Below are 22,086 nucleotides of genomic sequence, written 5' to 3' on the forward strand. Positions count from 1 at the left end.
AATACCAAATTGCTTTTATTACCTATATGTATGATATAAACACAACAATACAAATATCGTGTCCCTACCCTGAGTTTAAAGAAAAAGAACATAACCACTGCCTCGTAGCTCTTCTGTCTTTAAAAATTTTGTAATTTGCACACCTTTCAGTTAGGTTTCTCTACAAGATGGCTCTTTAAAAAACTTTTCTCTGATTTTCACTGTCACAGTGAAAAACGAGTAATTCTTTGATATCGAACCCCATGCTCAAATTCTCACGTGTCTCCTAAGTGCCCTATTTTCTCTCTCTCTCTCTTCCTCTCCCTTTCTCTCTCTTTATACAGCTTGTTTGACTCTGGAACCAAGGCAGGTCCCACATGTTGTGGTTGTTTGACGTGTGTCTGTGTCTCTTTCCTCTGCTCACGTCGCTGTGCCCTTTCCCCCCATTTGCTGTCTTTCCGTTCGTTCGAGGAGCCAGGTGGTTCCTTCGCACATCGGCTGGTTCCGCAGATTGAAGCCCCACATGCCTCTGACGTGTTGCTCCGTCCCCAGTATTTCTTGCAAGTCAGTAGCGAGACCAGGGGTAGGATCAGATTCAGCCTGATGTTTCGGGGGAGGCCACCTCACGAGACGCGGTGTGTTCCTCCCTGTGTCTTTCCTGCAGGGCTCACAGCCAGGGGTGTATCCTCTTCACCGCCCACCACCCCCCAACCCCGACCTTCGAGTCATCGCTGTCCTCAGTTCTGTGTCTGGCACTTCCTTTTCTTTCTGACATTTCCACCTGTTTGATTCTCCACACAGTACATTTAGTTTTGCCTGCTTGTGAAGATTACGTCAGTGGAATCATTCTGTAAGTTTTCTGCAACTCACTTCTCCCCTCAACCCTGAGATTCGGATGTTGTCATTTCGGTAGCTGGCATGCTTTCCTTTGCTCTGCTGTGTAGTATTCCATCGCAGAGCTCCTGCACCCATCCCCCCGGGAGACCTTTGGCCGTTTCCAGATTTCTCCCCTTTGCTTGTTATAGGCAGTGCCTTCTGGAATACTCTTTCTCTGTCTCCTGGCATACACACAGGAGTTTCTGTCGGGTTATGCCACCAGCTGGAAATGCCAGGTCACTGGGTGTTCACAGGTGCCACGTTAGTAGACAGTACCAAATTGTCTTCCCAAGTGGTTGTACCAGTTTGTACTCCCACCAGTGGCACAGAAGTGATGGCCCGGCTCCACATCCTCCCAACATTTGGTACGGGAAGATTTGTAAGTGGTTTTGTATAGCTGGTATGTGTGAAATGATACCTTTTGACAAACCGAAATGTTTAATGTAAATTTGTTTTCTGAAAGGTGTGACCTTTTTTGAGTGTAGTTTGGGGTGGCGCTACCCCAAATGTGTCATTGGACCAGAGCTTGTTAGAAGTGCAAATTCCAGACCTGGTAAATCAGAAACACCAGCATGGGGCCCAGCACTCTGCTCTTTACAGGCCCTCCGGGTCATTCTGATGCTCCTCAAGTCTGAAGGACGGGTTTAGGAAACATGTTCCCACCCGATGACTTAAAGAGCCTCTCCTATATTGCGTTCCAATATGTCATAGTCTTACTTTCCACCCTCAAGTTTGTAACGATTTTGTGTCCAGTATAAGGTAAGGTTCTCATTTCATTGTTTTCCATATGGATAACTAGTGGGCCCAGATCATCTGTTGAGAAGTCCATGTTCTCCCCACGGGCCCATGATCCAGTGGTAGTGTGAATATCATTTCCATGTGAGCCTGGGCTTCCTCCTGGTCTCTCGGCTTCGTTTCATAGATGAGTTTGTCTGTCCCTGGCGACGGTTCTTCACTATAGCTGCTTTGGAGATGGTCTTGGTTTCTGGGAGGGTCAGTCACCAGCTCATTGTTCTCCAGAAGTGTCTCTGCTACTTGGGGAGCTTTGCTTGTCCATGGACATGGTAGAGTCAGCTCGTCAGGCTCCACAGAATGGCACTGAATCTTTACATTGGCTTCAGATCACTGAATCGCTAGCTCAAACAGGAAAAAACAGACATTGTACAGTATTGCATTTTTGTGGAGTTTTTCTAGAACCTGCTCAAGGTCGCCCTTCAGAACAGGAGGAAAGAGAGAGCCACCTCACGCAAGGGTTCACGGTCATTCCTAGCCACTGACCCTGCCCCGTGGCCTGGGATGAGCCTCATGAGCTCATGATGGCTGTGCCACCTGCTTCCCCCCACAGAGCTTGGCAGCCTCAGTGGATGTGTGCTCAGGGTCAGGAAGATGGAGGGCTTTAGTTGGAAAGTCTGGCCGTCTCATACCTAAGAGTCTCTGGTTTCCTGTGGATATGCGACTCTTAAAACCTGCCTCCTGCAAAGGTCTTTTCATGGGCAATTTCTAGCCACATCCCAGTTGGCATAAGAAATGGGCTCAGGATAGAGATTTCCACAGGTGGACATCCCCCTTTGAGTCAGACCTAGTGGGAAACCAAGGTTCGGAGTTCCAGATTCCACAGTCCTTGTCTTAACCCCATTTGAGGCATGGTGTGGGAGGCTTGCTGTGTCCACGCTTGGTCCTTGGAGAGGGAAGTGGGCCCCATGAAACTTTGGAGCCAGGATTTCACTAGCTAGAGGGAGCAGGTGGGTGACCACACGACCGAAGCTCAGAGGCCTTGGCTTCTCCCTACAACAGCAACCCCTGATGTGTCACTACTTCTCTTGGGATCTGCTCTAAGGGACAAGCATTATAGTACTCCGTGTTTGGCCATGGTGAAGTCAGCACTGGGTTTGCCAATACTCAGAGCCAGAGTTTATTTATCCATTTTTTCCTTCTTTCATTTAATCATTCCTCCAATAGCTATTTATTGTCACTACTGGGAACACTGCATGAATGAAAACCTCAAAGGCCCTGCCTTCATTGAGCTCACAGTCTAAATGATAGAACCAAGTAGAGCTACACGCTTAAAAAAAAAAAAAAAAAGGCAAAGCAAGGGGAGCAGGAGTAGAGAGAGTGGTGGGAACAGAGACCTGCTGTTCTAGTAACAGGAAGTATCCCAGAAGAGGAGACGTTTGGCAGAGAGCTCAATGAGACAGCCTTATAAATATCTAGGGAAAGAGCATCCTAGGTAGAGAGAACAGCAAGTGCAAAGGCCCTGGGGTGTAAGTATGCTTGCTGTGTTAAAGTGTGGGAAGGTGGGCTGGGGGGATCAGAGGGGGATCAGGAATGTGAGGAAGAGAAGTGTATTCTCTTTGATCTTAAAGGTGTGGACTTTCCCGGCCAGGGAGGATCCCTAGGTCCCGGGAGTGGGTTAGTGCCTAGCTGGAGGAAAGTCCTTCAGAGTGGAACCCAGTAGGTGTCCACAGTACCCCGGCTCCTGCTGTGGATATCTGCGGTCTGGCAGCCACTCACCTATCACCCTCTACGATCACCGGGATGTCCCCATCAAGCCCCTGACCAGGGAGGCTAAGATGGTTAAACTTTTTTTGGAGAAGGGGTGCCTTATGTGCTCTGCAGATGGCCAGAACCCAAAGCCAGAATCAGATCGATGTCATGGGAAGGTGTGAGTTCCATGAGGTCCAGAAACACAGGTTGCTGGTGGTTTTGTGGGATGTGAGCTGAAACGTTCCTCTTTTGCTGGAGAATATCATCAACAAGAGCCAGCCGGGATGCCTCCCGTCGTCGCTGGGGAAGCCGCCATCTCTCTCTGAGCCCCGGGCCTCAGCTCTGGTTTCAGTCCTGTGATGTCCTCGTACCCTGTCACTTTTTAGACATGCGCCCTACGCTTGACATTGCGGTCCCCGGGGGGGGGGAGGCCCCTCTTTGCTCCTTAAATCTCACCCCCCCCCACCGGCTTAACTAGAGTGAACGACACGGTTAGCTCACGCCATTTTCCCTCAAGTACTACCTGAGTGATTTGTACCATGTAACCCTGTTAAAAGTTGGGGAATCTCAGAGACTAGTTTTTGCGCAGCATTGCCTTTGGAGAAGCAGGTTCTGGCTGCTGGATGATAACTGCAGAAGAATTCCCAACTTGGCTGCAAGCTGAGCCGTCTTCCCCATCTACTGGTGACACGCCCTCCTCCCAGTTAGCACCTTGGCTTCCGACTCAGAACCCGAGCCTCACAAGTGCCATGTTTACTCATCCCGAGAGCTGGGGACAGTTTGGTGCCGTGTGGCGTTTTTCTCGTAAGCTCCGAGGTCTTGCTGGTAAGCTGTCTGGGCGGCCGGGTGCTGTGCGGGCCTGATGCCTGGGCCGGCTTCCGGAGGCCTCTGGTTTGCAGAGCGTGGGTGACTCACAGGGCTGTACTGCATGTCGCTGGCCCGGTGCAGCCAGCGCGCGGTGCAGGGTGGCCCTGGAGGGGCCCCTCTCGGCAGGATGTGAAAACGCATTTCTGAGAGCACGGCCGACCTCAGACCCACCCACACTGAAAATGCAGAAATAGCTGCCAGGGTGAAAGTGCTTTGGTGTAAGAGGGTGGCCGTCCAATCGGCTCAGTCTGTTAACCAGATGCTCTCTGCGCAGTGGGCGAATACGTACCAACACCCGGAGTTAGACACTTTCGGTGAGCGCGGCATCGTGCCCACTGGCTGCAGAACACAGCATCCTTCTGGGTGACATGTTCTTATGCCCATTCTCTGGATGAGGAAGCGGAGCCTCGGGGAGTGACCCTCAGTGCCTGCAGAGTGCCCATCATGTGCCACACAGGCCATCGGAAGCACCTGTCATGTGCCGACTCCTTGAGAACCTCCGCCATTGTCAGGAACGGTCTCTGTCCGCCTTTTACAGGGGAGGTACAGAGAGTGCCGGGGCCTGCCTTCGGGCCGTGGCGGGATGTGGCAGGCTGGGATCTGGACCCACGATTCAGGCCCCCAGCAGTGTCTCCCCCTGCGAGTCTACCCTGGGGTGTGAGCCCCTGTCCATGGCGCTCAGCCCCTGCACTGAGCGGTCTGTGGCCCCCGCCCTCAGGGGCTTATCCGAGGCTGCAGGTGTGCCGTCCCTGGAGGGCGGAGCGGGGAGAAGGGGCTCTGGCCTGGGGGCCCCAGGCAGCAGTTGAGGCTGGGTGTAGACAGAGAAGTAGCATCCTGCTGCGTAGAGCGAGGAGAGGGGGTCTTCCGGGCCCGGAGCCGGACTACATGAGGTGTGGTGGTAGTGGGAATGCTGGGGCCATGACAGCAGCATCTGCTCCTCATTCACATCCTGCCACAGACCAGCCCCATGACCTTGGACAGCCCTTTAACCTTGGCTGCTTTACTACGGATGCCTGCCATGTGAGCATTAAGTGGAGATAGAGGAAGGTGGTCTGGCAGAACAGTGCTTGTGGGCCTATCTTAGCTCAGGCTGCCATGAATTTTCCTCCCTGTTTGAGGCTGGAAGTCTGAGATCAGGGTGCCCGGGCCGTCGGGTTCTGGTGAGAGCCCTCCTGAGATGGGCGCCTTCTTGCTTTGTTGGCCACGGGCAGAGAGAGCGAGTATACAAGCTCTCTGCTGTCTCTTCGGATGAGGGCACTAATCTCATTGTGGGGGTCCCACCCTGACGACCTCATCGACTCTAATCACCCCCCCCCGGCTCTGTCTGCATGTATCTTAGGGACACCTGGTGTAAAGTCACACACACAGTCCTTGCCGGTCCCTTGGACAGCCTTTGAGTTGAGACCTTTAGGACTGGGTTTGGTCCTTGCTCAGACCTGGTAAAAATTTCTTTGCAAGAAGCTAGTAGCTTTTTTGAGCCTGGAAGGAGTGGGCTGGGTGGCCCAGGGGCCCTGATTTGCCGTGTTCTCACCCACCCCACAGGCCCTTGGCTGAACCAGGAAGGTGGAAGGGTCTGGGCCCTGCACTCGCACTTGCTTTCTCCCTCTCCAAGGCAGGTGGGCTGCCAGGGCTTGCCGAGTGAACCGGGGGCCAGGTCTACACCCTCAGGAGGCAAGTCTTACGCCAACCCAAGCTAGAGGGAGGTGGACATGGTTGAAATCTTTTGGGGGGGGATTTCAAGACAAAATGCACAAGACGGGGGGTAGGTATCGTTGGAGGGAGTGCAAAGTGGTAGGAGGCCTCCTTACAGGACCACGGGCTTGTGTTGGGCTTTGGAAATGTGTGGATGTGTTGGGAAGGTGTCCTTCTGGGGGATGGATTGTGCTCTGAGCTGGTCAGGGTAGATGTGGGAGGATACAGAATGATCTGGAAGGTGGGGTGGGGACTGAGCTGGAAGAGTCAACTAAATATCCAGTGAGTCCTTCCCAAGCGGCAAGGACCATGCTGGTTTTTGAAGGCAGGGTCTCATGAGCCAGGCCGGGGGTTTCAGGCCACGAGGAAGTTTGATGCCATTCTGTGACATGAGGAAAGTGGCCCAGGAGGGAGGTGCTTCTTACTGCACCAGGCTTCCCTCTGTTAGCCCCCGCTCCCCAGCCTCCATCCCGTCTCTCACCCGTAAGCAAGGAGAAATACACTCCAGTGTCTTCGCGTAAGCGTTTGGTTAGTTCCTTCCACCCCCAAGGAGAAAAATGGCTTCCCAAACAATTAGGTATTTATTTTATCATCGCATTTGCGGTCCCAGGCTGATTTGTGGGTTTGGATTGCTGTTTCTTTCTCGAATCTCAACTGGATGTAGTAACAAGTGCTTTTCTTTTGCTTCTGTTTTGGCCAACAACTTATTTTGCATTGCCTGCTTTGTGGCTGATGCCTCGCAGCAGAGGTTTGGGGTCAAGGCCATGATGAAATGGCAGAAGGACAAGGAAGCAAGCCGTGGTTTGTTTAGAATGCTTTCCTGCCTGTGGTTGCTACCTTAGAAGCCATGTGGTTGCTCGCCAGGAGAGGTGCAACGCAGCTGCATGAAATCAGAAGTAATTCTGCTGAATTGGAGAAAAGGACTGGGCCGAAGGGGCAAACCCAGCTCAGGTCTGAGTTTCTGCAGTCAGTTTGTCCTTCCTTGTAGGGCAGCTTAGCCGAGAGAAAGTCCAAGTTGTTTTTCTCTAGACTAAGCTGATGTGGAACCCTGGAAAAATGGGTAGGATGATAGTCATTTCTACTGTGGTTGAAAGGGACATCGGTGTTTTCATCGTAGGACCATCAAACTGAACGCCCCGTGGACCAGTCTCTAATTCCTGTTGGCTCCCCTGACAACAGATGCCATCTGATTCCACCCCACTTAGGGACACATCCGTGTGCTTTCAGGAGACTGGATGCTAGTGGGAGGATTTGTCAAGGTGACAGATTCTTGGATCTGTGTTTTTGCACTTTATCTGTTGATACCATGTGCTTGCATGTTAATTATTAGTGTTGATTAATCAGTGAAGCACTTCCCGCCCCTAGCCTCAGTGATCACCTAACCCACAGCACCAGTGGAATGATTCACCGATTTGTGCCTAGTGTTGTAAAAATGCAACATCACTGTGTTGGTCTTTATCTGTAGCCTCGTGAAAGACCACAAAATGGGGGCAATGATTCTAGGACCAGAGGCCCCTCTCCTTGGCTTTGGGAGGGTTTGTGGATGTTACCCGTGTAACTCTAAGCATGGCCTTCTCTCTTGCGGTCCCTTCCATATTACTAACAACTGGCCAGAGCAGTCATACTGATCAAAGGAACCGACTTCCTTTGGAACCATGTAGGGAAACAGAGTCCTATTCTTGGGTACCGGAGAGCATGGTTAGGCCAGGTCTCCATCTCCTTTCACATCCTCACCGCTCACTCTCCCGTCTTTCTTCTTTAGGGGACCCTATTATGGAGTTTATAAATACCTATGAATAAGTCAGAACATCTTATTTAATCCACACAGCAGGCTTGCCAGGGAGGTGTTCTTATCCCCAGTCTGTGGCTTCGCGAGAGGCCCTGAGAATGACACAGATGTCCCTTCCAGATTGCTTTTGTTCCGGAGGCTCCTGCCTTTTAACCCAGCTCCCAGGGCAGCCTGACCATCTTCCAAATGTAGGGAGCCTGGGACTAACGCCCCTGGAGCTGGGGCCCTTATCAAGCTCCGCCCAGTGCAGGGGGCTGGTCCTGCCCAAGTTGCTTCATCTTTCTGTGCCTCAGTAACCTGACCTGAGCAATGGGCATCCCACCACCAATCCCCAGAGACGGCGTGGGAGTTAAAGCACCTGGATAGCTGTCTTCAGGAGAGGCCAGCTGACTGGGGCGGCTGTGGGGGCGGGGCGCGGGGGTGCGTGGCTGGGTCTTGAGCGGAGTTTGGGGTCGTGGATGGAAACAGGCTCTTCCTCTCCTCTTGGCACCTCGTCTCCCCACCAAGAAACAGACAATTAAAGAGTGAAACTTCATGACTAAACAGGAAGTTGCACCTCAGAAGGCCACAGACAAACCAGTCAGTCTGATGCTTTATAAATTCTCTGAACACTCTTGACAAGAAGCAGGGAATGGAGACAGAGCCGGACGGGCTTTTTGGGCACCGGCTGGCTGGTCTTAAGGGCATGGTACCTGGGGTTCCCCCTTGATTCGGCTCACTGCTCCAAGCATGTGACCTTGGATCTGTGCATGACCCCCAAAGCCGCCTCAGGTGATTTGAATGGGTGTAGGTAGACAGAGGGAACACCTCTTGGCCCCGAGGGCACCTTGGACCTGGTTTCCGGGAGTAACAACTGAGCCAGTTGCTCTCCCTTGGAGGCCAACAGGCCCACCTGCTGTTGGGCAGAGACCAGGGGTCCCAGCGCAGGGTCAGGGAGACAGGGGAGGGGCCAGTGCAGTGATCGAGATAGGAAGCAGTAGAGGCTGCTGGTTTCCGGGTATATTTTGAGGGTAAATCCAGAAGCATTTGCATATGGAGGGAAGTGGGCTGTGACCAAGATTGGCCTGAACAACCGGAAGAAGGGAGCCGGTTTCCTATGGTGGGAACAGGTGGTACAGGGCCACGGTGGGGGGCCGTGGAGGGGGAGCAAGGACTTTGGCTGTGTTCAGTTTGAGAGGCCCGGTGGGCAGTTAGATGTCTGAGTCTGAAGTAGTCTGAAGTTCAAGGGTGAGGTCTGGGGCTGAAAACACTAGTTTGTCAGGATACAGGTGGTATTTTTAAGGCCCCGAGGGAACGGTCTGATAGTGCCTTCTGCTCTTGGGTTTAGAATAAGCCACTGTGGAGTAGAGAGTGGGAAGTAGAGTGAGGAAGCTGCTGTGGGGCCACAGGCACCCGGAATTTGGGGGGGAAGTGGGCCTTTTTGCTTCAGGAGATGGCCTGAAATGCATGGTCCAAACTGTGTTTACGAAGGAGGAGAGGTGAGCTGATTGTTCTGTCCTGCGCCTAACCCCAACCAAACCAACCTTGTTGGAGCCCAGCGCTGTCGGGAGTTCAGGCCTGTACTTGCACCACTGCTGGAAAGCTCTCATGCTTCAGTGTTCTCCACCTTGAAGGGGACATTTCAGGGAGTCCGTGCTTTCCTTCAAGAGCATCCTGGTTTACCTACCGATGCTGACAAAGCTGCATCTAGTAAAAGTTGGATCACTCCCTGTAAGAAACGAATCCCAGGAACGGTTTCTAATTTCAGGCACTCAAAATGGACCCTGGCCTTTGACTTTGGCCATTTAAAGGGGATCGTGAGAACAAGTGGTTTGAAAACTTCGACATGATGTGGCTGTAGAGGGGAGGGTGTGGCTACTGAAATTGAAAACTTGACCGAAGACGAAGGCTTATAATGTAGACTGCTCACGAGTCCTTTTTAAGGGCCTTCAGTGCTCGGACTGGGTAGGAGCTATAAAAACAGTTACTTTTTCTCTTCGTCGGTCTCATGAATTTGCATGCGCACTGAGGTTATGGCACATGGAAGAAGGTAACAGGGTTCAAATTTAGCATATATAAAAGCCTGAAGCAGGATGACTTTTGGGTAGATTTTTCATGAAATTCTGATTTCTCTCTGACTGCAGAAGCTAGCACTTTAAAATATTATCTCTTTGGTCGGCCCTGAGTTGCAGCTCCAGGACATATAGGCAGTAGGGCTGTTTCATGTAGCTTAGGAAAAAAGAAAACCCACCAAAACCTTGCTGATGCACTTTGAGCTCAGAGACCCTCATTTCTGTGCACCAAGTCCCTCCTCTCAGGGACTATCAATACTGGTTTGGGGTTAATTCTGGCACAGTTGTTAAGATGATAGAGAATGTGGGCTTAAACTACAGCCAGAGGGTTCAGTTCTGTCCTGGGTTCTGAGTGGCCCTCGGCTAAGGGATGATACTCATTAAATGGATGATATTAACATGAGTTGGAAGCATAATAGAGGTCAAAGGTGATTTTTTTTTTTCTTCTCAAAAATGGTTTTGCAAATCTTTTTCAGAGCTGATAGACACACACCTTAGCTGGATACAAAACATATTATGAAACAGAATGACTGTGATCTTTGATCCGAGAAATCAAAGTTAAAGGTAATTGACATCTTCTGCTTCTCCTTTTGTTTTCCAGCTGTGTGTTTCCTTAACTTGAATTACTTGTAGTAGAAGAAAACTTTTCCAACCGTCCTCACAGACACCACTTCCTGCTCTTAAGGGCTGGACCCCACCGCTCTGTAAGGGGACACCCCTGGGGGACATCCCTGAGACTGGGAGGTTGGGGATGAGGCTCTGGGAATTTGCATGTTCTGCCAGAGGTCCTCCCGTCCCAGGAAGAGCGCAGCCAGGTCGTGTTCCTACATTTGAAAAGTCCTGCTCTGCAGTGGACCAGCTCCCTTTTGGTTTTGTGCAACTTTGCTCGGTGTATATGGTTAAGTAAGACTCTGTCGGAGGTGGGGCATTCTGCACTGGGGAATGAGAGAAGGCAGGCAGAGCAGGAGAGCTGGGAAGCTACTCTCGAAGTCCACTGTGCTTGGTTCAGGGTAGAGCTGGTTTTCCCATCGAGGTCAGCAGTGCCCCTGAGCTAGCGTCAAGCATTAGACCCCCCGCCTCCGTGGACTCTGGATTCTGGGCCTGCAGACAAGAGCCCGGGAGCTACTGCAGACTCCACAGCGCAGGGCTCAGGAGACACCTGTGGGTCAGCGAGGCTTTCGCTCTACTGCACCTCAATTCCCGGAGCCTCTGACATTCTGGTTAGAATCCACACATGCAGTGGCCCAAGTGTGGTGAGCCCTCCCCCGAAGTCAGCCGGTGGTCTAGGGGGTGGGGGTGGGGGTTAGAGGCTTCCTGACCTCTCTCCGGCTCCCTGGGCTATGGCTTTTAAATGGCCCCTTTGTCAGAGAAAGGGGGCTCATTCCATCAAGGCCAGGCCCAGAGGAGCGTGTTCGCATCACACTGGTGAATTTTACTGCGTTTGCAGAGGCCCTGGGCGGGGAATCCCAGAATCATGTTGCCCAGAGGGTGGGCTCTGCAGAGATCCCAACCCTTCCTGGGAGCAGCACGAAAGGGGCCGTGGGGGAAGGGGGTGCTGCTCTGGCACCTTCTCCAACAGGGACTGTCGGACACTGTCCACAGAAGCAGCGCTACCCTGAGCACATTAGCAGGACACGAGGTGCCAGACTCCCTCCCCACGAGTCAGGGTGACAAACTGGCAGCTAAGATGTCCGTGCGGAGACTATAAGCCACTTAACCGAAGTCCTTAAGGGCCTTTTAAATGTGCTTCTCCCCTCCCTGGTATTAGCACTTGGCAAAGTTCTGACCTTACGGGGGCCTGGGAACTTCGGCAAGCTGGCTCGGTGTCTTCAGGGCCCCAGGGGGATTTACCAACTTGTAACTCGCAGACCCCACCCACGCTTTGGGCTTCAGGCCTGGCAAGGTTGTTTTTGGTTTTTTTTTTTGTCTTTTTCACTGAGCCTCTAACTTCTGGCCTGGCCCCTGTAGAAAGTTCTTCACTGTTCCCAAGTGCCCCTAGAGCAGGCAGGGATGGATGGAAAGTTGCTTAGCAAGCAAAAAGTAGAGCCCTGGGAGAGTTCTGTGCTCAGAGGACAGATCATTTCGGTTTTGATATTGAAGCCACAGGAGAAGGCCCAAGGCCACCAGGCACCTTTCCTTCTTAGCCCCTTTCCACATGCCAGTGGGGAAAACAGGCCCGGTGCTCACTCTTGGCGGTCCGAGCAGCTTTCCCCACAAGCAGTTGGGACAAGAGGCGGCAGTACCCAGGGCCCACTCACGTGCTTTCTGGTCCAGCCTTCTCGCCCCGAGCATGTGGGATGGGCTGGGCTGGGCTGGAGGGGAAGGGCAGTGGGGACCGTGGGGGAGCCGCACCCCTCCTGGCTTTTAACCTCTTTGGCCTTAGAGGATGCAGCCTCCCCCGTTCCCATCCAAGCTTGAGGAGTGTCTTTCTGGCTGTGGCCTCTGTGGCTGGCCCCAGACTCTCCTGGGCACTCACATGATCTAACCAGATTTTAGAAAACATGCTTGAGGTTTGGGAGAGAAGCAGGATGGGGTCTGTCCACTCCTTCCTGTTGTTGCTTTCTCGGGGGATGGAGTTCCAAAGTCAGCAATTAAGGGGGGAAAGGCCTAGAGTGAAAATGACTCTTAACAGACTTTTAAATTGCACCTACCATAGATCCGTGTGGTTTTCTCTATGCAACTCTGAGCAGCCATTCTTCTGCAAGGTGAAGCTTGAGAATCTCTGAGCTCAGCTGAAAGAAGGAAATCAGCATGCAAGTGTCTGGCCCTTCAAGTGAATCAGAAAAGTCCTAGGGCAGAGTGGGATGCTAACAGAAACCCAGGTTTTTAGAAATAAACACCTAGAATTGTTTGATGAACCCCACTCGTAGGAGGCATTGACGGCTGCAGTTGCCACGCCCCAAAAGTAGGTTAAGAAAACACTGCTTTCCTGTTCATCTCTGCCCTTGGTATAGACTAGGGGCTGGTACACATAGCCTCAGGCCAGTTGGTAATTGGCCTGTTCAAATCTGGCCCCCTGGCCTGTTATGGTCAAATAAAGTTTTATTGGCACATGGCCATGTCCATTGGTTCACATTGCAGTCGATGGTGGCTTTCACACTACAACAGCAGAGCTGAGTAGGGTGAGGGGCCGTCTAGCCCGTAGTGCTGAAAATATTTTTATCTGGCCCTTTGTAGAAAAACCTCGGTGATCCCTCGTGTATTCTTTTTATGCCTACAGCCATGTATTAGAATAGTTATATTTTTATTATGCTATCAGTTTGATTTTTTGGGGTTTTAAAGAGAAAAATGTATAATTGTAATAATATTTATATCTGTCAATCTTTTCCTTTCTGGTTTCAGCCTCAGGGGTCAGGCTTAGAAATCACCCTGAGGTGGGACCCACGTTCATCAGTGTTTTCAGCACAGTGCCTCGCTCTAAGGGTGATAAAAGGTCAGGGGTTCTTGTGGTAGAGGCAACACCATTGGCCTCAGTTGTGTTCTGAGAAAGTGATACTTGGTGACCACCTTAACCACTCAGCACATGCCCTTCTCTACTGTTAACTTAGCAGAGGCTGTCCTTACCTTTTCCGGACACACAAGACACTGAGGACCTCAGGGCCACGGAGGAAAGGCAATGACTACTGAACTTAATAGCACAGTCTCTTTATCAATTGTGTAGCCATATAGTGTTCAGGTTAATATATGGGCCCTGAGTTCAAATCCTGATCCTGTCACCTGGTATGGCTGGTGATTGCCTATCTCCATCTATAAAACAAGGATTGTATTACTAGGTTTGGTATAAGAAAAACTTAGCATTTATTACAGTGCTTGGAGCATGGTTAGCCTTCAATAAATATGAATGGCTTATATTCTTTTGTAGCAAAAAGGCTCCAGACAAGTAATAGACTGGCAACCCCTTTGTCGATTGGATGACAGGAAAATCCACTTCCCCAAACCAAGTGACGTAGGCTGATGGTGTGGGATCCCTGTGGGGGGCTGAGATGCATGCATTAGCTACCTGCTGTGTGCATGGTGCTATGCATAGCACCACGGGGATACAGGTTAACTCAAATAACCTGGTCCAGGAGTTTGCAAGCAAACCATTTCGAGAATTCAGTATTTGCTTTTGGAGGGAGTGAGGGCCCAAGGGTGAGAGTGGGAGATGGCTTCCAGGGAAAGGTGGCATTGGAACAGGGGCAGGAGGGAAGTCAGGGTTGGGACAAGGAGAGGGGCTATTTGGAGAAATGCACATGGCCCAGTTTGAGAAGAGGTGGGAAGAAAGATACAGAGATTGACATAGGATAGACGCTCAAAACATTTACTGAATGAACGAAAGTAGAGGGCTGACCCACAATCTGGCGCTCAGACCTAGGACCTGAGGCTACTTAACCCCTTGCTGAGCTTCCTTTTTCTCACTAAGTGTCATAACCAAAGCACTAGCTGGTCAATTGCAGGAACCAGTGACTGGAGAAGACAGAGGGAAAGTGCAACTGGGCAGGGCTGGGGTGTGCACTCTAGAGCCCCCAGGCAGCCTTCCTGGAGGAGGGGGGTGTGTGCAGAGCCTTGAGTGAAGGAGTGAGGAGAAAGGCATTAGAGGCCGTGGGGGAGGCAGCCAGGGCAGAGGCCTAGTGGGGTGCAGGTGAAAGCCCACGTGGCCAACCAGCCGTGGGAGATGAGGGTGCAGGGAGCTCAGACCAGCTTGCAGGGCCTCAAAGAGAGCAGGTGGGGCCCAGAGCAGGGTTTTTGCATCAGGGAGACCTTAAGAGGGGCAGAGCAAGGGAGTGAGACCAAAGCCCGAGAATGAAGTGCTACAGGGCTGAATCTGGAGTCCCTCTTCCCCCTAAAGGACAAACTGGGGCAAGACCAAGGGAGGGTTTTCATGGTGGGCCAAGGGGAATTGACTCAGAAGGCAGGGTGGCCTCGCTTAACTCTTCCAATACCCTTGGCTGTGAAGGGGAGACCTCCTACAGGCAGGACCCCCGGCTCTGGAGGAAGCGCTGGAGCAGAGACCCTCCAAGCTCCCAGACCCGTGGGGCTGCACTGCCCTGGCAGCCACCCAGCTGGCTCTTGTGCTGTCGAACTTTCTCTCCTTGTTCACAGCCAGGGGAGCATGCTCTGAGGTTTCATCAAGCGAAGGTTCCCCTACCCAGAGAGGTTTCTGTGGGGTTCGAGGCCTCCCTTGGGGGCCTGAGTGCTCAGCCGCCTCCCCCCACCCCACCCCACCCCCAACCACATGAAGGGCTGAGTACAGTGTCCAGAGCTTTTCCAGATGCCACTGTTAGCTTCGACCCAGAAGTCGCTTTCAGAGAGCAGGAGGGGAAGGCCGCGTGGGCCTGCTGGCCGCGTCTCCTACCTTCCGGGCCCTCCCCGGCCTCTGCCTTCTGAGAAGGGAAACGAGCCTTCAGTGAGGGCTGGGGTGTCAACATGGCTGCCTCCCGGGTAGCTGTAGAAAGCCGGGGCGATGGAAAGTTTCCCGTTAGGATCGACTCCTCTGGTTTCCTAGAGTGAGAAAACAGGAAGCCCTGCAGAATCCGGGCTTTGAAAAGCTCCGTGTGAAGCCACGCTGCCCCCGCCCCCCAACCCTGGCATTCGGCTTTCCCTGCTGCCTCCCTGCCCGCCCTCACAAAGGCCTCTCGGCGGACCAGGCCCTGGGGGGGGGGGGCGCACCCCAGGGCGGGTCTTAGGGCGGCCGTTCTTCGTGCGGTTCCTGCCTGAGGGCCCCTTGGAGTCAGCTAGGCTGGTGCCTGGTATACAGTAAGCGCCCAATGAATGTTGGTCTGCTGACTATGACTTCATCCTGGGAGTTGCTCCTGATGGACCCACTTGCACAGTCTGCCGTTGTCATAGACGCACCCACATCTCGGCACGTCTAAGGCGAGTATCGAACGCGCACTCTATTGCGAGCGGCTGCCCTACGCTAGCATTGTCTCCTCCGGGCTCCTCCGCACCCCTAGAAGCACGGGGACAGTGTTATACACGGTTTAAAGATGGGGAGGCTGAGGCAAGGGTCAACCAGCGAGGAGGCAGTAGAGGTGGGATTCGAACCCTGGCTAGCCGGCTCCAGCGCCCAAACGCCCCCCCTCGTATCTGAACCGCAGAGAGAGGTGCTCAGCTGGTTTCTCGTGCAAAGCGAGGCGCGCGTGCGCGGAGCTCTCACTCACAGTCGCCCCGGAGCCTGGCGCTGGCGGGACCGTAGGCAGCAGCCACTGAGCACCGTCTCCCCGCGGGTGCGAGGAGCTCGCACGGACCTCCGTGCCGCCCAGGGACTGAACGGTACACACGCTTTGTTTCCTCCTCCGCGAGCTGGAAGGCACGAGGCCCAGGGAGGTAAAGTCACGGCGCCCTTGGAGCGAGGCGGCCGAGGAGCAGACGCACCGCCTGCTCTAAGGCCACTGGCGTTTGCGCTCCTCTCCTGGGGGGCTGGTGGACTCCCTCCCCGCGGGGGTTTCTGGGAAAAGCACACTGGACCTCAGAGGGCTCAGCTTGAACGTGGGGAGAGTTTGAGATGAGATCTCAATAGTTAGAGACGGAAAAGCAAGGCAAAGATGAAACACCCAGTATGAGGCTGGGGCAGGGCAGCGGGAGAACTTGGGAGACCTTCCGTGGCACCCAAAAGGGGTCTCCCTCCTCTCCTCTCCTGCCCCTGGGACCAGTCAACCCATCCCACTGCACAAACCGGGGTGGCTACACACCTTAGGGCAGGTGTGCACCTCTGCCTCGGGTCTGGGCTGCCACTGAGAGTAACTTTTACCAAGAAGGCCGAAGGAAACCTTTTTGCCGCACCCCCCCCAAAACACCTCACTGCTTTGCTACAGGAACCAGGGCCCTGGATAAGGGGCCAAGATGGGAGAAGACAGCCAGCTTCTTGATGCCAGGGGCTGGCATCCCATTCCCGGTTCCCTGCTAGGAATTACACGGTCCTTCCTGGGGCAGGGGGTAGCCGAATTTTCCAGACCCCTCGGAGGACATTTTCCACCTCTGAATGCTCACAGTGTGATCCTTCACTAGTGGGTGGGGGGGAAATTCCTGGTTGTGCTGAAAGAGATTTTGTCTACACTGATGGCTAGTCTTTGAGGTATTCCCGTGTGCTCTCTTTTGAAAGGTCCCTCTTCTGAGAACTGTACACTCTGTGGGTCAACTATGGTTGAGTCATGTAGTAGGTATTTTCTGGAGGCTATAATAATGGAAGAAGTTTGGTAGTCAGCAGAGACACAGAACATCCTTAGCACCTGCCCTCTGGCCCAGCACAGTTTCTGCCACGATTTTTAAAGTTACGTTCACAAACACCTCGAGCACAAAATATTCTCATCCACAAAAGAGAGCAGAGGAAGAGGTTAAAAACTGTCAGAACAAGAGCGTGTTTTACAAAATAGCCCCATTGTTTAGGTTCTAGAAAGCTAAGCTGATCTGTGTTGTTGGTGCCCGCTCACTCGCCCCTTCTCTCTCTCTCTTTCTCTTTCTCTGTTCTTTTGTAGTTAATGAAATTATCAGGAAGGAGTTTTCAGGACCTCCCGCCAGAAATCAGACGTAGAAGATGCCATTAGCAAGACACCTTCCGTATCTGACCCCTTGGAGCCTTCCACTGCCCTCACCTTCTGTTTCCTTTACTGTACATCTCCTGGCCCGGAGGCCACGCGCGGGACAAGGTCCTGGCAGAAAGCTGACTCTCGATTAAGGAGCTCGCCACCTCTCTGTGTAAACACCAGAGAGAACACTCTGCCTTTTGATTTTTGTTTTAAACCCCAGAGAGCATCTCGGTTGACTTTCCTGGTGTCCCATCCAAAAACCTTAAATGCCTGCTGACCAAACACACAAGACAGCACGCTGGATCGGCCCTGAGAACGGAGTGACCAGAGCTTGGGGCGTGGGCTGGGCTGGGGGATGGAAGATGTGGGCCCCTGTGATTAAACCCCAGCCCTGCGTTCATTTTTCCAGGTCACAGTTACAGCTCCTGTACCTTTTGAAGGAAAAAGGAGTTTTCAAACAGAGCCACCCAAGGAACCTGACCCGAGCGAGCCTGGCTTCCGGGCTGAAGAAAAAAAAAAACCCAGAAGCCGGACCGTCCTCCTTAGGGACCGCTGAGTCCCGGCCACGGTCGGTCCACAGCTCCCACCTTATCTGTCAGTTTTCTCATTCTGAAGCAAGGCTGGCCCACACAAGATGACCCGTTAAAACGCAGCGTTAAGTTATGACCTGTGTCCACATTTGTTATTTTTGTCTCCGCTTCAAAAAGCCGGCCCAAGGCAGCTGGAGAGGGGGAAGCTCTCTGGGCCCGCTGCTCTTCATCCCTGCAGGGAGTGGCGGGACCCGGGCAGGGACCCCAGGCTGCGGCGTGAGCACCTGGCTGCTGCAGGCCTGCAACCCGATGGCTTTCGGCTAGTCTCGCTTGCTTCCTTCTTCGCAGCCGGCGCGCTTTTCTATAAACTGGTAAAGAAGAATCTCAAGCATGTGCATTGAATTTTGAGAAGGAATCCTGGAAGAGCTACAGCAACCAAAGGAGAAAAAGAAAGCACGTAAACAGCGCAGGTGTTTTGTGAAGCGTGAAACGAGGCAATCAATGGGCAGGCCTAAGTGTTTCTCTGAGTGGGTTCCCCCACGACAAGGGTTAAGCTCCCTCTCTGACCTAGGCTCCGAGTGGGACAACAAGCTCAGGCTTTGGCCCTAAAGTTGATTTTTTTTTTTTTTTTTTTTTTTGCCTGAATCCATTGTAAGTGCCCCTCCGTCCCAAAAGACGCATCTGCATTAGCTGCTTCATCCGCATTGAAGAGAATCTACCCACGCGCCTGCCTCAGTTGGAAGGAGCTCTGCCCAGACCGGTCGTGTGGTGGTTTTCTGCCCAGGTGTCTCTACCGTGCACACCGAGTCCTCAAGAGTCTTCCTCCTTTGGTGCAGTTTCTGCAAACACCTAAAACTCCCAAAGTTCTCGGCCGGGGAGTTTTTCGTCACACAGATGTGTTCCTGTTGGCCTTTATTGTGGACCCCCTGGGACAAGCCAGAGATTCATTTTTAGCCATTTAGTTTCTTCCCCCGTAATCCACACAGGATGTACATATTCCTGGCCCTCTTCGAAAGGCTCTTCTTAGGGATTTCTCAGTCCACTCTGCTAGGTAGAAGCCGAGGAAGAGAATCATGGCTGTTAAGGGCTCGCTGTGGGTTTTCTGAGTCCTGGCTTCCTTGACAAGGTGACGCAGAGGTTAAGTCTTCCCCACAGCTTGGCCAGGAGCCCGAGGCTTGGCGGCTACGGCCCGGAGGGTCTGGTGCTCCAGAGAGTGGGAGAGAATGCCCAGGGTGTGACCTTTCAGTGGAGACCTAGCATTTAGCTTCCCCAACAACTGGGGACCTCTCTCCAAGCCCAGAGTTTGGCAAAATGCTCTTCTCTACAACATGCCAGTAAGAGCTTGACTACTGCTGCAGAGCTTCTGGGATGTGAAATTCTCCCTCATTAGTAAAAAGATTCCTTGTACCAGCAGCTTTACCTAAAGCATTCTCTCTCCAGCAAAATTGACTTCACGGGGGAAGAGTTAAAAGTATTTGGTGAGTGATCTGTTCTCACTTGACCTGGCTGGGAACCTTAGCCTTGGTTTTTTTTTTTTTTTTTTTGCACATGAGGGAATTTGGCCTTTCCTCAGTTATCTGAATGTTTTACCCAAGTGCCTTCCTGCTATTGTAGCAAAGTCTCTCTGCTTCGTTGTGCCTGGACGGGGAGAACAAGGGCTAACGTGTTTTCCATCGATCTTCCATCTCTGTCAGGGAAAAGGGCCTCCCGCTAGTTCAGACTCCTGTACGTGTGTGTGTGTGTGTGTGTGTGTGTGTGTGTGTGTGTGTCTCTCTAACGCACACGCAAGCTTTTTCTAAGACCTCCTAGCTGGATATTAGAGGAAGCACTTTCATAAACAACTATACCAAATAACAAAGGAAAGAGAAACCAAAGCATTAGTTTTGAGACCTAAACAGGCGAGAGAATGTGTATTAGGAACCGACAGCGATCAAGAAAGTTTGGTCAGTAACAAATGCCAGGAGGAAATTTTGCCAAGAGGAATTGCTCATGAAATATTTTCAGTCTGGGAAGAGGCAATAAGATCCTCTGAGAGAAGGAGAAAAATAAGGATGTCTAAGTGGTAAAGATGTGTGTGTGTTGCACGTGATAGAAGGATCTCAGGTCGAGGTTTGCACTTGCTACATCCAAGGTAAATATGTAGCACCGCCAACAGGAATCTACCATGTTGCTGAATGTAGTAGTTTCCCAAGTCTGCAAGTCTTCCTGTATTGTACAAAAATACTGCTGCTTGATAATATATAAGAGCGATCGAAATTAGTAGGTTATTAAATTTTATTTTCTTATCTGTATGTTTATGCTTTTTAATCTGTCCTGAAAATATCACACCCCACCCCCTGTTAGAATTAGAAACTATTTATAAATGGTTGAAATCTTTTTCAAGTGTTTCTTTTTACATATGTTGTTGATTTTCTCCCCCTAAGGGAAATGATGTATTCTTGAAATTGTGTGATTCATGCTAGCAAAAAACAAAAAAAAAACAAAAAAAAAAAACAAAAACCAAACCAAAACAAAAACCAAAAACCCACCTCCGAGTCTGTCAGTCACCTGAGTCTTAGAAGAAAGCATCTCTGGAAACAGGGATGGTTTTGTGGAAGAAGGAACGCTCTAATGGTTGCTTAAGAGGACATGGACTTCAGCTCTGAGCCTTCATCTGGTCACAGAGGAGAATTGTAAAGTGTTGAGATCCCCCAAAGCAGTAGCCTAGGAGGTGATTTTGATTTAAAAACAAAACTGCCTGTGTTGTAATGGGATTCTGGAAGAGTTCATGTTCACATTCATAGAACCCTCAGTGCAGGCTCATGTTTACAGAGCTGACCAAATCCTGGTAGATAACCCCTCGTACGCATTATCCAAAGGACCTGCAGAGTTTTCCAGCAGAGACGCACCCTAGATGAATCAGGTTGATTTCTTCTAGAAGCTGGGAAACACTGATGTGGCCTTTCTTGTTTACATCCAGGAGCCAAGACGTCGGTCTCAGGAAGCCAGCCTTGGCCAGTGTGGGAGCGATCACATTTAGACAGATTGGAAGCTGATGTGTTCTAGTTGTCACTTGGAAATAAAGGGAAGGCTGAATGTGTTTATTTTCATGTCAAACACTTTCCAAGTGCTTTCTATTGTTTGGAATTGAAACTCTGTCAGAGGTCCGCTTAACAGTTTTGTTCGCGTTTACAAGAGTCATGGGGGTTGTGACATTCTTGACAAGCTGAGGTAAACTTTCCCGCACTCATTTTTTGGAGGGATAACCCTTTAGCAGGTGCCCAACACATCCCAGCCTCCCTCAGAGATGGTCCCTAAGCAAGCCCCTCTGAAAAGGAGATGGGGTGCTGGAAAAACAACATTGAACACTCAGCCTTGATGCATGTTAGCAGACCAAACACCTGCCTGGCTCAGGGTTTGGATGCACTGGATGCAAAGCCGTTTCCAGCAGAGCACATCCTTTCAGCATCGTGATTGGCATAAGCAGACAGAGGCTGTGGTTAGGACAAGCTTAGCATCCCGAGCATCTTGTCAAAGAAGCTTCCTTACTCCCTTTGCCTCTACAGCCCTCAGAGGGGAGAAAATGTTGACAATGCCCGAATTAGTTCTCCAACAAATAGAATGCTCTCCAACGGGGTGGTGCTGGAAGGCTTAGGTTTTTAAAATCTTGACTGTTAAAGAAGTTTGAATACATCACATTCCTATGCAAAACGTTTTTAATCTCCAGTTTAATGTAGTTTATTTTTGCTATATGTAAAGTATTTTTATACGGCTTGTATCATGATAGTTTAGCAATAAAACAGTTGAAAGAAAGCAATGGCTACCTTGGTGTATCTTTTCTTCTCTAGAGAGGCTGCTCAAATTTCCCCTTGACAGTTTGAGTTCATATAAGGAGCTTTGGTGTGGGTACATATACCCTGAATGTGTTCAATCCTCGTCTGAGTCCTAGGAGGTAGATGCTCTCTGTTTCTTATCTTACGTTAGGGCTCAGAAGCCACTTGCCCCAAGCGACGGAGCCACTAGGTCATCCTGGATTCGTCCATTTCTCTCCCTCTCCCATCATAGAAGCTCTGCTATAATCGGTCCCTACACCTGTTTAGAAGCAGCATCCACGTCAAGATTTAGAATGTCCACCTTGGGCCAGCTCATGGAAGCTTTCAGAGCATTCAGAGCCAGCTGGGTTGAGCTGGTCACTTGAAAGGAAAAGCAGTTCTTTGCCTGCACATTTTACCCAATTAAAAAAAAGTCTCTTTTACCAAACCCACCAACAGAATTAGATATTGTAAATACTAGAACTTTCCAGCTGGCTTCCTCCTTACAACAGCTCCCCA

At 51.4% G+C, this 22,086-nt stretch overlaps 1 protein-coding gene and 1 long non-coding RNA gene across 8 annotated transcripts in view; one reads left to right on the forward strand and one right to left on the reverse strand.

Moving 5' to 3' along the window:
• NFATC2 (nuclear factor of activated T cells 2) overlaps window positions 1–21,572 on the forward strand; it is a 137,325-nt gene extending 115,753 nt beyond the window's left edge. For 3 of the 7 annotated variants that reach the window (XM_025853271.2, XM_073884010.1, XM_025853275.1), the window contains exon 10: window positions 17,196–21,572. In XM_025853271.2, the coding sequence (XP_025709056.1) occupies window positions 17,196–17,251 (56 nt within the window). In that variant the 3' untranslated portion in view covers window positions 17,252–21,572. Of the gene's footprint in view, window positions 1–10,214; window positions 10,303–17,195 lie in introns of all 7 variants that reach the window. The other 4 variants (XR_003204685.2, XM_025853272.2, XM_025853273.2 and 1 more) reach the window with 4 other exon arrangements.
• LOC141371018 (uncharacterized) lies at window positions 8,944–15,481 on the reverse strand. The gene is made up of 5 exons (XR_012375621.1): window positions 15,388–15,481; window positions 15,074–15,219; window positions 12,390–12,470; window positions 9,211–9,395; window positions 8,944–9,023 (listed from the first exon to the last, which is right to left on the reverse strand). It is a non-coding gene; the product is annotated as an uncharacterized lncRNA (long non-coding RNA).
• Window positions 21,573–22,086: the final 514 nt, after the last annotated feature.

The sequence above is a fragment of the Callorhinus ursinus genome, unplaced genomic scaffold (genome assembly GCF_003265705.2).
Source record: "Callorhinus ursinus isolate GAN/ISIS: 27379988/994484 unplaced genomic scaffold, GSC_fseal_2.0 scaffold53, whole genome shotgun sequence".
In the NCBI taxonomy this organism is placed as follows: domain Eukaryota; kingdom Metazoa; phylum Chordata; class Mammalia; order Carnivora; family Otariidae; genus Callorhinus; species Callorhinus ursinus.